The sequence below is a fragment of the Mytilus galloprovincialis genome, chromosome 13, assembly GCF_965363235.1.
Source record: "Mytilus galloprovincialis chromosome 13, xbMytGall1.hap1.1, whole genome shotgun sequence".
Taxonomy (NCBI): Eukaryota; Metazoa; Mollusca; class Bivalvia; order Mytilida; family Mytilidae; genus Mytilus; species Mytilus galloprovincialis.
Genome location: NC_134850.1, coordinates 54,851,290 through 54,866,684, shown reverse-complemented (window position 1 = coordinate 54,866,684; position 15,395 = coordinate 54,851,290). Strand labels below are relative to the sequence as shown.

General features: G+C 31.5%; 1 protein-coding gene across 1 annotated transcript; it reads left to right on the top strand.

The window, feature by feature from the left end:
• Positions 1 to 9,671: 9,671 nt before the first annotated feature.
• On the top strand, positions 9,672 to 14,725 carry LOC143055956 (protein C3orf33 homolog). The gene is made up of 5 exons (XM_076229012.1): positions 9,672 to 9,706; positions 10,897 to 11,019; positions 11,967 to 12,026; positions 12,840 to 13,154; positions 13,793 to 14,725. The coding sequence occupies exons 2-5, from the start codon at positions 10,924 to 10,926 to the stop codon at positions 14,081 to 14,083; spliced, it is 762 nt and encodes a 253-aa protein (XP_076085127.1). The 5' UTR covers positions 9,672 to 9,706; positions 10,897 to 10,923; the 3' UTR covers positions 14,084 to 14,725.
• Positions 14,726 to 15,395: the final 670 nt, after the last annotated feature.

Sequence of the window (15,395 nt, the reverse complement as noted above, 5' to 3'; positions counted from 1 at the left end):
CCGAATAGAATCACGCTCTCGCTACGATTGTACAGCGACCTTTGCGATCTTACTACGATCTTAGTGCGCTCTCACTACGCTTCTACTACGACCTGATTTCGCCACGACCGCACCACGATTGTTTTGAACATGTTCAAAGTTGGCCACGCTCTTCACGATCTTGAAGACCTCACCACGACCGTGATACGACCTTACTGCGATCTACACGATCGCACTACGATCATCAAAATTTGCATTTTTTTCACAGATCGTAGTTCGATCGTGGCCTAGTGGGACTAGGGTATAAGATAGTGTTGCAATCGGATAACTCGTTGTAGAAGCGTACTGAGGACGTAGTAGCATCGTGAAAGCAACGAAAATTTACATTTTCATGCCGATCATACCGCGACCTCACCACGATCTGAATTTAGATCGCAATGACCGTGGTGCTATCGTGGTCTAGTGCATGGTACTGGGGCTTACGATTGTACAGCGACCTTTGCGATCTTACTACGATCTTAGTGCGCTCTCACTATGCTACTACTACGACCTGATTTCGCCTCGACCGCACCACGATTGTTTTGAACATGTTCAAAGTTGGCCACGCTCTTCACGATCTTGAAGACCTCACCACAACCGTGATACGATCGTACTACGATCATCAAAATTTGCATTTTTTTTTTTCACAGAGCGTAGTGCGATCGTGGCCTAGTGGGACTGCGGTATTATTACCAAACTTAAATCTGTGGAAATTGTGTATATTTACAATTAGTAGTTTTTGAGTAATGAATTTTTAAAATTTTACCATCAATCAAGTCAGTTTATTTTTTAGCCAAAAATGGGTGAAGGGTACAAAAAAAAATGGTTTTACCAGAAACATGACAAATGTACATCCCATATTCCTTTTTTCTTTTCAAATTTCTCAGATATGTAATTTTTCAATCAGCTATAAGGCCTAACAGAGAAGTTGAAATAATATGCATTTTGTTCTTAAAACAGAGAATTTCAAAAATCACTCTTTATTTACAAAATTGTCAGCATGGTAAATTTGACACGAAAAAAACTCAACTTATCATAAAACTTTCTATATAAATACCTAACTATAGTTTTTTTTAAGTCAAATTTATTCAGATTTGCAATTCATCTTTATTGAATGAAGGGGGGTGTTGGACTTGGAATTCTTTTCACGATAATTGCACCCAAAAAAAGTAAAAATTGATGAAAAATGGGAAAATCATCAACATTGCATTGGGTACCTTCAAAGGGCCGTAGCAAAAAAAAAAAGAAGTGCATCACAAAAAGATTTTTTCTTCAACAATAATTTTCTATTGACATGTATAATAACCAAAAATCATGTTAAGAAATGTTTGGCTCATCAGAGATGTACATACTTACATTGTAACTCATATATTTTGTGGTATTACAAAAAATAAAAAAAAGATTTAAAAAAAAAGTGATCATAGTGTATCCAATAAAAAAGGGGGAGATTATATTTTATTATTATAATAATTATTTGAAATTTTTTACACTTCACTAGTCTAGCTGGTTTGAATTGTTTTATTGGATCATAAGTAAATTGTCTTTGTTAACAGTTTCGCAACTTGTGATAACAAATAATTTTAACGCAAATTTCTATCAAGTTTCATATTTTTAAAGTATTATTTCATGAGTTTTAATATAAATAACATAATTTATTTGTGATTTTATTTTCGATGATAAGTCATTTTGGTTCAATGATATAGGATATTCGGTATAGGTAATGTTGTTTGATAAATAATTAATGTCACATTCATCTAACCAAGTTAGCAACTATGTTTTTGAAATACTTTAGCTATAATTATTAATTTTGAATTTTTGAACTGATTACATGTGTACTGTACCATGTTTATTATCAATTCTGTATCATTACCTAGCTTTATACCCAATAAACATTTGAAATTTATCCTTTTTCATTTCTTAATCACCGGTATATGATGTCATTTGAGAATTATATATGACCCCTGGCACCTTTTTCAAAACTCAAATGCATATTAAATTTGTATTTCCTTAAATCTCATACAATTGCAAGTAATCTTTCAATGACTGTTTGTAAATATACAGGCAGGAATTCTTTTTTAACATTTTGCTGTGTAATTTGAAAGAGTCTACGCACATGACATTGGTATATATGTGTATGTTTGTAGTTCCTGCAAGTTTGCAACAAACAATTGCCGCAAGCTTGCAGCAAATCATCAGTATTTTATGTCCTTTGAGAATGACCCCTGTCCCCTTTTCAAAACTCAAATGCATGTATGTATTTCCTAAAATCTCCTAAGTTTGCAAGTATTCTTTAAATAACTATTTGTATACAGGCAGTAATTCTTTTTCATATACTTAAAATTTTGCTGTTTAATTTGAAAGAAATAAATTGAATGTGTCTGCTGCAAGTTTGCAACAAACAATTGCCATAAGCTTGCAGAAAACAATTCATGTGTCAAGCTTGCGGCAAATCTAATTCGCATAATTGTGTTTGCAGCAAGCTTGCCGCAACCTTCATTTGCATACTAAAGTGGTGGCTGCAAACTTTGTTAGAAACTGGACATTTTTCTTTTCTTATTATTCCTTTTCTGTTCCTTAATGGCTCCTTTTCACGGAATGCATTTATTTCGCGGTTAATCATACTTATCTTTAGCATTGACATCTCTTTTAAGTATTGAAAATTTTACATTTAATGGTTAAAATAAAATCATGAATATAGCGGTAATTTATTGTGGCCACTTTCATTAGACATATCGCAAAGTACGTTTATATATGGTGGACATCCTTTACTTTTTACCGACTCATATAAATACCTCGGTGTATGGCTGGATGAACACTTAACATTCCAGAAAAATGCAAAAGAACTATCTAAAGCAGCAAGCCGTGCTCTTGGTGCATTATGTGGAAAAGTAATAACAGCTGGAGGAATGCCCCATTCTGTATTTACTAAATTATACAACACAATGTTAGAACCAGTTCTTCTATACGGAAGTGGTGTTTGGTGATATAAGGACTGTATAGCTGCATCTCATCCGTTCAAACTCGAGCATGTAAATTCTTTCTGAATGTTTGAAAACACACTTCAAATCTATCTACAAGAGGTGACATGGGTTGGACATCATGCAAAATTGAACTGCAGAAATCGTGTCTTTGGCTATCGTGCAAACTCTACAGACTTGAAAACAATCGACTCCCAAGTAAAGATTGGCCTTGGGCGGCGCGACGACGAAAAGGTTGGACATTCGAAGTCAACAGACTTGTGACTAAACTTTATGCATGTACAGGGCTTATAAGTGACACATCTTTATGCACAAAATACACTATGAAAATAATTAATGAAAAGCTAGAACAATTGGACAATCATCAATGGTGTGAAGACATTTCTAACGACCGCGGTACATTAAACGGAAACAAACTCCGTACATGTATACAGACTATACAAACAAACTGTAAACGTTGAACCATATGTAAAAATGAACATTCCACTTAGTCAAAGGAGATATATATGGCTATGTTTCGAGCCGGCTCGTTACCTCTGGTCTTGGAGCCGGGTCGCTTCTCCAGGCCGCAAGTTCCACTTGAAGATAACGTTAGACTTTGTATATATTGCGATCTCGGACATGTAGAGACTGAAAAACATTTTCTAATAGAGTACCCTTTATATGCAGACATAAGATATGATTTATTTTGTGAATGTAATTATTTAATTGAGAATTTTGATACAATGCATATGGACGATAAGTTTATATTTATAATGAGATCCGGCCGAGGAAATTCAGAAATGTCTATGTAAAATTTTACAGAAATGTTTTATTTTGATAGCCTATAGTTTTTGTCTAAGTTTTAAACATTAAGCATATTTGCTTTTCTCAAATTTTTAAAATAAGGTATTTTTATTCATTGGGATTTATATTTTATTATAATTATGTCTATTTTAGAAGACAACTGATAACTTTTTGAATTACTTAAATTTATTTGTATATATCGGTACTTTATCAATCAATGTGTGACACTCAAATAAAATATATATTTATTTTATTTATTTATTGTGGAGGGATAATTTCACCTGCAGTTAGGAATTAAATAAATGTATAGTTCCCATTTGTTTTTCTATAGGATTAATCCCTTATGGAAATATAAGCCCTCTGGCACATAGTTGCGGCAGCAGTATGGCTATGCTGCGGCTTTGTTGCTGCAAACTGTTGCGGCTTCGATGCAGCGATAGCATATTTCGTATGCAAATTAGTTTTCTGGCACCATAATTGCGGCTATATTCTGGCACCGTTGCGGCAATATTCTGGCATCATGTTGCGGCACTGATGCGGCTATAGCGTAATTCGTATGCAAATTAGTTTTCTGGCATTACGATTGTGGCGCTATTACGGCTATATTCTTGCATCATTTTAGTGACAAAACATGCGAATAGGCCGTGTTTTGTATAAAATGTATTGTGCGATAAAAAACAAGTTGTCAATGCATATATATGACATGCATTCATGCATGATTAATTTGTATGCACAGGCACATAAAATAAATGTATCTGCATAAAAAAAATGAAAATTTTTAATGTGCCCCAAGTTTAGCAAATAATATTGTGTTATTTACCAAACTACAAGTATGCAATTAAACTGCTGCAAAAAAAAACCAACACAAACTTCACCGATACATGTATAGTGAACTCAGATGAGGCCATGTTATTGAAATACACAATGCAAGATTGATCTTTTCTATACATGCAATTACTTGATATGAGTTTACTTACAAGTCTTCAAATCTTCCAAAAAACCAGCAAGAATACCAAATTCTTCAATACAATTATAATCACAAGCAACATGGTGGATTTCTAACACACAAGTACAGGGAATAGCTAAAAACGCAGGAAATGACATCATCAAATTTTCTGGCTATATTGTGGTGCTCATTAATTTTGAAAGGAATTAGTGTCGCAATGATGCCAGAACAATGCCGCTAGCAGCATCATCCGTCACTACTCCGGCAACAATCCTCTGGCAACCTGATTAGGTTGCAGCCTTAAAGCCGCAATGCTGCGGCAATGCTGCAGCAACATTTTAATTTTCATAAGGGATTATATTGGTTATAAAGCTTACTAAATGTTTAAGATTTGTCATTCATATTTTCTCCGTAACTTATAAAAAGACAAAATGTTTAATGATAATATCCGATGGGAATTGGTAATATATCTAGAACCGATTCCGTTAACATTTTGGATATAGTTTCTAAAACTGTTCGTAAAAACCGTTCTCACGGTCGTAGAACAAATCGCAATCAAAGAAAATTTCGGACCAATCATACCAATATTTCGGACCTAATTTCTATTTCAAAAAACAACGGCAGACATTATCTGTTAACAAAACTCTGTTCATTACCGGTTAATAAGTTAAATAAAATTTTGGAGGATTGCAACACAATTTCATATAGCAGTCCTAAGTATGAAATTGTTCAAATTATTATGGCATATTGTTATTCTAAACTATTTCCCAAAATTGATCGCCCTGAAGATAATAAAAAACATTTTATTAAAATAAATTATGTCAATAAAGGTTTTGATTTTGTAAATATTGCCGGTATATTTAACGACTATTCTGTTAAAGAACAAATTCCTGGATATTTTGACAATACTGAGCTACCTCTTATTTGTTACATTTACAAGAAATCTACCCGCAAATTTGTGTTTAATTATAGTCAATTGTGTAAAGATGTTAATATCAGTGAAAATACACCTACTTCATGTAATTGTAGTACCTCCGAATATATTTATGGACCCATTTCCCATGTTATAACAGGAGATCTTAACATCGTTCAAGACCGAGAGTTAAGATCATTCCTCAGTAAAGGACCTAAATATCGTCCCCCGTCAACTATTAATTGGAATGAGTGTCGTAATATCATCCACGACTCACTCCATACTTACTGTACGAAATGGATAAAACGGGAAAAAGCTGACAAAAAAATCTTTGGACTCTTTTTTTTAATTCAGTAATGAAGATAGTTGATATACGTATTCAACATTTTAAAGAACATTTTACTATTAACAATAACCACAATAAACCTATTTCTCGTATCAAACATAAACTAAAAGAACTAGCCAAGAAATTTGTTTTGTCCCGGCCGATAAAGCTGCTAATAATATTATTATTGTTTGACGTAAATTTTACATTTAGGTTCTGAAAAAAGAAATCACCAATTCACCAACATTCCAACTGACTCCATTTTCAGAAAACGACATCTGTAACAAACATAAACTTTTAGCTACCGCTTTACAAGCAGAGCCAAATACAATGAAATTCCCAACTATGTATTGGCTTCCGAAGCTACACAAAACACCTTAAAAACATAGATTTATTTCGTATTCAAGCCATTGTTCCACTACTAAATTGTCTATTCTTCTTACCAGCACACTTGGTACCATTAAAAATCTGATAATAAATTGTTCAAATAAGGCCTTCGAAAATAGTGGAATTAATTACTTTTGGAGTGTCAAGAACTCGTTGGAAGTACTTGAGGAGTTGCATGCTTATATTGGTGATTTTGAATCTGTTCAAAGTTTTGATTTTTCTACCCTGTATACCACATTGCCTCACATTCTCATTAAGAAAAAATTCACACACCTATTAAATGGGCATTCAAAAAATCAGAATGTGAATATATATGTTCAAACTCTTTTAGGTAATTTTTTAGTAGCAATACACAAAAAAACTATGTCAATTGGACATGCTTTGATACTATATATGCCCTTGAATTTTTTCTAGATAACATTTTTGTTCGCTTTGGGGAGTCCGTATATCTTCAGATTATCGGAATTCCAATGGGGACTAACTGTGCACCACTTATTGCGGACCTGTTTTTGTATTGATATGAGTTACAATTTATGACAAAAATAAGCAAAGACCCATCGAAACAACATCTGATAAACAAATTTAATAATACTTTTAGATATTTGGATGATATTTTGGCTCTCAATAATGACGACTTCAGTATGTATATTAATGAAATTTATCCTGTTGAACTTACTTTAAATAAAGCTAATACTAATAATGACCACTGCCCTTTCCTCGATCTTGATATCTATATCACTAACGGAAAGCTGAATACTAAAATTTATGATAAAAGAGATGATTTTTCATTTCCTATCGTTAATTATCCATTTTTAGATGGTGACGTTCCCTTGTCACCATCTTACGGTGTTTATGTATCTCAACTTGTACGATTCGCTCGTGTATGTAACAATGTTTAAGATTTTAACGAGAGAAATTTGTGTATTACTGAAAAATTATTACACCAGGGTTTTCGATATCACAAACTAGTAAAAACATTTACTAAATTTTATCCTCGGTATAAGGACATCATTCGTAAATATAGCTCAACATGCAGACTTCTTATACGTTCAGGTATTTCACATCCAATTTTTTATGGAAATATTCTTTATAAAGCACAAAGGTGTCAGTATTCACCTCGAAAACTAACAAAACCTTTGAATAGACTTATTAAGAAGGGATATAGTTACGATACTGTTGTCAGGTGCCTGGTCATTAAAGATTGCATATTTTGGCGTTAATATTGATTCACTTATAGGTGTAACAAAAAATTTGTTCCGGCGTGACATTTGTTCCGTTGGAACAAATTTCATAGGAAATATGTTCCATCGGTACTTATATCACAGAAAATTTGTTCCAGCACTATAAAATTTGTTCCGGAACTAATTTTTTAACTAAACGTAAAATAAGTTCCGGAACAAAAATCACAGCTGCATGAGTTTTGTTCCAATATTAAAATTTGAAAAAAAAAGTGAAATAAGTTCCTGTGATATTAGTTTTGAACGAAATTATTTTTCAGGAATCAATGAAAATGTTCTGCTCGGACCTATTTCACAGAAAATAAGTACCTTTAACCTATTGCACAGCGAAATATTTTCTTGTTACACTAAAAAAATTATAATGCAAGCTGAATGCTGTACTTTTCTTGCATTGGGCATTTGCAATTAAGGCATGACTGTAGGATGAAAATAAGAAATAAAAGCAATGATTATGTATCATTATTTATCTACAATGTATGTTTTATCATTTATATGACTGAATAGTATTCAACCTTCTTGTTTCCTGTTGATCTGTCATGGGTGTTCTAATCATACATGTACCTAGCTATGGTCGTTGCACAGTTTAAAAAGAGTGTGTCTTTTGTTTGTTTATGCCTTTAAAATAATTGATCAGTTACATTGTCCTTTTCAAATAGGTACAAATGTTCAACTTTAACTATAATACTTTTTTACGAAATTACTTTTATTATTATTTCTTATTCTACTATTTCCTAGTTCATAAGTGTAATTTTTAGTATTAATAATTGAGAATGTTATTAAACTTTTGATTTACTCCACAGGATCCAAATTGAATGTTTACACTTATTATTTATTACATTATCAATATACTACACGTTTTTTATAATGACTTTAAACTCACTGATGACAAGTGCTCAGTATATATATAAGATAACTTGTTTAACCAGCAGAACATATTTCATAGACGAGGAACTTATTTCACCAGGTGAGGAACAAATCTCACAGATCCAGAACTATTTTTACCAGGTAAGGAATAAATCTCACAAACATGGAACTAATTTCACTAGGTAAGGAACAAATTTCACCAACCAAGAACTTATTTCACTAGGTAAAGTGTGGAACTTATTTCATACAGATGGAACAAATTATATGGAAATTGTCTGTGAAAAAAGTTCTCTCAGAACATATTTCATGTGAAATTAGTTCCATTGGAACTTTTTTCACAGGAACAAATTTTGGCTCACACAATCTTCTGATATCAGACTCGGACTTCTCTTGAACTGAATTTTAATGTGCGTATTGTTATGCGTTTACTTTTCTACATTGGCCAGAGGTATAGGGGGAGGGTTGAGATCTCACAAACATGTTTAACCCCGCCGCATTTTTGCGCCTGTCCAAATCAGGAGCCTCTGGCCTTTGTTAGTCTTGTATTATTTTAATTTTAGTTTCGTGTGTACAATTTGGAAATTAGTATGGCGTTCATTATCACTGAACTAGTATATATTTGTTTAGGGACCAGCTCAGGACGCCTCCGGGTGCGGGAATTTTTCGCTACATTGAAGACCTGTTGGTGACCTTCTGCTGTTGTGTTTTTTTCTATGGTCGGGTTGTTGTCTCTTTGGCACATTCCCCATTTCCATTCTCAATTTTATACTATAAGAAAGAAATGCAGTTGCTTTTCACATGTTTCAATCGCTGCATCGTATATTTTGACAGGAGACAAAGATCAAATACTATTTCATAATTTCAGTGAAGAAAATGAACAATAAAAAGTGTTTTTTTCTGAATTGTTAGCACAAGATGACGCCTTGTAAATCAAAGTACTGATCAAGAAAAAGGGATATATAGGGAGAAAATTAATTAGTTTGAACATGTTGAAGTTTTTATAATTGAAATTACGCAAAGCCGGTAAGGGCGCAAAAATGTTTATCGTTATATCGCAAAAATAAACATATGAAATATTCCGGTGAGATGGTATTACTAGTAGTAAGGGTGAAAATATCCCCCCCCCCTTTTTTTTTAACAAAACGGTATTGTATTCTTGTCCGTTTGCTGTCTCGTTCTTGAATGCCGTTTTGGTATTCAGATCAGCAGCAGCTAAGGGCAAATAACCGCGTATTTCAATATTTTAGAAAGGTCAGCCAAGGGAAAAGGCGTAGGGCAAAAAAGATATATAGCTGGTGACAAGGGTATAGAGAAAGAAATGTATTTCCAGTATTTCCGTATCTGTTGCACAATTTGAGAAGACTAAAACAATGCCATAAGTTAGTTATTGAAGTTGAAACTGGCCAATTTCGCCCCTATTCTCGTTCGACCTATGGATCGGGTCGACCCTGCACTATAAATTAAATATTGTATTTTCTTGACTTTCTCTTGTTCTGTGTGTTATGACTTGATATTGGGCTAATTATTCATTTTTTAATGTAGAATGAATATAATTCTCATATTTGATCAATGTTGGGAGTTAATGAGTGACTAACGCGAGGGTACCCAAATTGCACCTATTTAGCAAAGATTAATAATTTGTAATTTTATGATTTGATACAATGCATGTCTTTCGACATAGGTAAAAATGTTTAGATATACACAAAACGTTCACAGTATTTATCAAAAGATTGACTGTTTACTGAAAATGCAAAATGAACAGAAACATGGCCATGCATAGACCGAATAATCTGTCTGTTATTAGACTTTTGACGAGGCGAATTTAAGGGTAAATAAGTATGGATGCAATTTGGGTACATTACAGAATCATTGATGGTTTGGAGGTTAGTTCAGACCAATTTTTCTATATTCCATATGGATTCAAAATTAAATTGGGGAAACCTGATGATATAGTAAATAATGATACATCTACAAAATAAACACATAATATTATAAATACTTTTTTTCTGAAGCATATGTAAATGTAGGTTAAAAAACTGTCAAAATAGGTGCAATTTGGGTACCCTCACGTTATACTTAAACTTTTGAGATGAATCGAACAAATTGGGATCATAGTCAGTGTTTTTTAATTGGCAATTTGCTGCTTTTCTCTAATCTCTGAGTCTTTCTATTCTAACTTCAAATAACATGTTTTTTCATCATTTTACATGAGACTTTCATGTAATCAATATAATCGTAAAACATTTGTAAAAAGACTGTCTTTAAAATTAGATTAATTTTGAATTTTGATATATATGTAATAATTGTATTCCAATTTGACATTTAATTATCATATATTTCAAATTTAGATTGTTTTATTATTGGTTGTATTTTACACAGTTACTGTGAGTTAGTCATGAGATTGAAGCTTAAATCTTAAAATGTTGTTTTTTTATTTGCAGAGTATTTCTTACTATGTACTCATACAGATGTCAGATAATAGTGGAGAACCTTTAAGTGTTATTATAAAGTCCTACTTGGACAAGACTCATGATTTTATTGATCAAAATCCTAGAGCCATCAGAGTAAGTGTAAAGCAAAATTATATCATGTATATCCGGATGAAATTTTATCTGGAGGAAAAAATGTCACAGTAGCTGTTGTTATTTTTTTATCCGGAGAAAATATTTCCCTGGGATATTTTTTTCCTTTGCCATGAAATTCTATCTTGGTAGTTAACTTATTGAATAGTTATTAGAAAGAACTTATCCTTTAAAAATACTATGAAATAATAATAACTAGTGTATTTGAAATAACTTAGCGAAATTGTTAAAATAAAAGTAGTGTTATAATCTCAGTACAAATATAAATTTAAAAGTAAAGTAGAAATATAGTTGCATTACTACTGTTAACAGTAATAGAAGAATTTGATTATGATGATATTTTTAACTATATAAATAGTTTTGTCTGGGGACAGGGATGTAGTTGTTGATTATATGGAAATCAGATAAATCATAGCATAACAATATATTGGAACAAAAGCATGTTTAATAGCTGGATAGTTTTTACCTGTGAAATGTTAAGTGTCTTATTAAATCAAGTTGTAAGTCATCTTTTTAAATAAATGAATATATAAAAAATAAGATTCAAGGAAAAATTTCAATATAAAATAGATTCAGAAATATATTTATATTAATATCTTTAAAATATAAATTGCTCATAATTACCTCCCTTTGATAAATTATGCAAATTTGGTCTACCTTTGTGAAACATTTTACTATTATAGTCAGGTATATATTGATTGTACCTTTATGATGGTATGTGACTTGTGAAAAAAAATCTCAAAATTAGTGTCACAGTCATGACAATTGTGATTAAGTACAATGTATGTATTATTATGTAGCACGAGTATTAGAAATGAAAATGTGAATTCTTTGATTATTATTTGAATAGGTCTTTTTTACCTCTATGAAATCTGATGTTCAGTTCATTATTTTAGTCCCCGAATAAATAAATGTTTTATTTATTTCAGAACAGTTTTTATATTGTAGGAGGTGCTGGCATTGCTCTATTACTGAAGAGCATACATGTTGTAAGTACTTTTTATACTTTTTCGTATATAAACTAGGGTAATTCACTTGGTATTTATATAATTATTATCCCCAACTTTTCTGGCCACATTTTATGATTTCAAGTATCATTCTATTGTTAATACTTGCCTTTTTTAATAAAAAAATATATATCCAGTGAAAAGTTTAAACACCAGTAATAACAATTTCAGTGATTGATCTGTCTCACGAAAAGAATAATGTAGTACAATGAATAACATGTATTTTTAGCCTATCAAATGAAATAAAAAAGATCAAGAAAAATTTGACTGCACATGCTTGCTATCTATTTTATACATTAATGTTTATGTTTGTGTAAGCTTATATGACTGTTGGCAGTCTTCAGAGGACATCTCAGCATACCTGCCAACTTTTCAAAATGCCCATGGTGTTTTTGCCTATAGTCCTACAAAAACTTCAATGGGAGCCTTCAAATGTATATTAATGTTGTTTTTTTTTGCTTCTCCATACTTTTAAAAGCCTATAGCAGTTGTAAAATTAACTGTTTTGTTTAAAATTGTAGACAAAATTGCTCTTACAAAATTTATATTTGAGAGCTTTCATAGGGGAAATCCCACGCAAATAGTGACAGTTGGCAGGTATGTGTCTGGTCTGGAACACATGCATAGTTAATGGTTTATTTTGAACTTTTTGTTATTCGAATATTTATTTTAGTATGTTATAAACATGATAAATAAAATATGACAATTTTGATTGAATCGATGAACAGCTTATGCACCTTTAGATAAAACTATATTTGCCTTGTATATATATAAGCCTTTTTTCATTTATTTCAGGGCACATTCTTTAGACATGGAAAGGATATCCCAAAAAGATTTATAAGTAAAGGTGTTAAACTACAAGGACGTGTGAAAGAAATAGATTTGGATGGCATTGTATATGTCCAACATATTCCTATTCTGGACCTACGGTTACCATGGTTAAAAAAACCAAGGACAGAACTTCTGCCCATGACATTGGCATTTGTAGATTTAACTCCAAATTGCAAGAAATGGCTTGAACAGAATCTTCTTGATACACATATTTGGTTCAAAGTTTTTAGAAGGGAAAAAGATAAAGATCAATTGCAGGCAGCTTTGTTTCATCAAAAGGTATTTAAGATAAAAGTTAAAGTATGGTCTAATTGCCAGCCAGCCAGCCATGCACCTATCTCAAGTTGATTTTTATGATTGTTTGAAATCTGAATTAGTTAATAAATTGAAATAAATTTATTTATAAATACCAAATGCAATGTATTAACAGCTAGAATATTCATTGTACCTGTAGTTATACCTTCATAACTATCCTTAAGCAATAAGTGATTTACCCAAAAGGAAGAATTTCATTTTATTTGATACCATTTATACATGAAAATCATACAATATATCTTAAAATCTTATTTTCGATTTTTGCATCATCTCCTGGTTTAGTTCATCCAAACACATGAAATAATACATATGGGAATTATGAGGCCAAGAAAAATACTGATTATTAGATTATGAGTCCTTGGCAGAAATTAAGGTGTCAGATAACTGTACTGATACCAATGGGGTTTCAACACAGCGAGAAAATCCCACACCCCAAAGTGGACTTCAGCTGGCACCAAAACAATAATGTATACTAGTTCAGCAATATTGGATATCACATATAACTCTGAAACATATAAATGAACCAAAATTGAAAATGTATTTATATACAAAATGTAACATGTAGACAATTAAGAATACAAATTTTCATTTTATACTTTCAGTTTTTGGTTTGGAGGACCTGCATCAATGAAAAACTAATCAAAGAAGGAGTATGTAAAGTTTCAAATCTCTCTGATGAGGAAATGAAAATGTTGACAGAAAAACAGGTAGAACTTCTGCATAGAATGGTAGCCTTAGAAAGAACAGCAGATAAAAAAGGCAGAGGAATTTGGAAAGAAGAAAAACCACCTTTTAAGGAGTCTGTAAAGGCAATGTTATATAAATCAATGTATGCACCTGTTGTTCTTGGAAAATATTTATATAAGACTGCTAAAGATAGATTAAGAAGATAGGTGAATTTTGATAATTTTTTTAAAGTAATTTTGATATTTGGTAGACAAATAACTTCATATATATATTTGTGTAGATATATAACATGTATTAATGTACATGAAACTTTATTTATCTGTATGAAATGATACTTATTTTTATACAGATTTTTTAGTCGTTAAAGTTATTGTAATACAAATAAATTAATATTTTTTTAAAGCTGCATAAAAGATTAAATTTTCATTAAGATATACAGTACCAATAAAACATGAAACCACACGGGAGGAAGAAAGTCTTATAGTTTTATTCATATTTTTTGGGGGTTGGCATAGAGGGTACATTTTATATTCTTGGAAAATAATTAATACTCTTAATGACACCATCTGATGAAAAATTCGAAAATGATGAAAGTGTTTGGAATAAATAAGGATTTTTATTGTTGTTTAAAGTTAAAAAGCATTTATTTATATATAAATATATATGAAACTTTTAAATGCATGTACTTTATTTAACCTACTGTTTTACGACAAACTACCAAATTCGCCATGTTCTTCAATCTTCAAAGAAATTATGCAAAGTATTACTTACAGCTTTTTGTGTTGTATTTGTTTGTTTGATATGTTCTGTTATTAGTTTTGATAAGTTAATAAAATATGGTGCACATGCTTTTTCTTCAGTTTCCTTAAAAAGAGTCATTACACACTTATTGATAAGAATACAAGAAAATGTGGGAAATATGCCAATGAGACAGCAACCCAATAAAAACAAAAAAACCCACGACATTTAAAATTTCAACAATATTAAAATAGAAGTCAGATTGGAAAAAGTAGTCTCACTAAAACAAATCGACTCCAAAACTGGAAAAAAGAGTGTATGTGTTAAGCACATGGCGTCCATTATCAGGTTCCTTTTGAGATAAATACAGTGCAAATAATTACAGATGTCACACTTTTTCACACTTGTTTTACATCATGACCTTTACAGTTTAAACACATGTAAAGAAACTGTAATATAGATTGATGCTGACAGCAAATTATTCTATTATGTCATTCAAACTATTGCATGTAAAACTAAAAGGTCATCATGATGTAAATTAAATTGAGCTGTCAACAACTGATTATTTTCTCTTTGTCACTCTGCTACTGTTTATCTTGTATAATCTAATTACTTTTACATGTTATTAAACTCTATTATAACGGTGGCCCTTTAATATTCAGGATAAAATCATCCATTTTATGATATATGTTACAATTTGGTCAGTATGATGTCTACACACCATAGATGGTGCCTATTTCTCTGAAAACCAAATTTGAAAACAAGAGGCTCCATGCAAAC

Excerpts from the sequence above, each read along its gene's own strand:
- LOC143055956 (XM_076229012.1), top strand. The coding sequence starts at position 10,924 with ATGTCAGATAATAGTGGAGAACCTTTAAGTGTTATTATAAAGTCCTAC. Across the intron at positions 11,020-11,966 it reads AAAATCCTAGAGCCATCAGA|AACAGTTTTTATATTGTAGG; the intron begins GTAAGTGTAAAG and ends TATTTATTTCAG. Across the intron at positions 12,027-12,839 it reads TACTGAAGAGCATACATGTT|GGCACATTCTTTAGACATGG; the intron begins GTAAGTACTTTT and ends CATTTATTTCAG.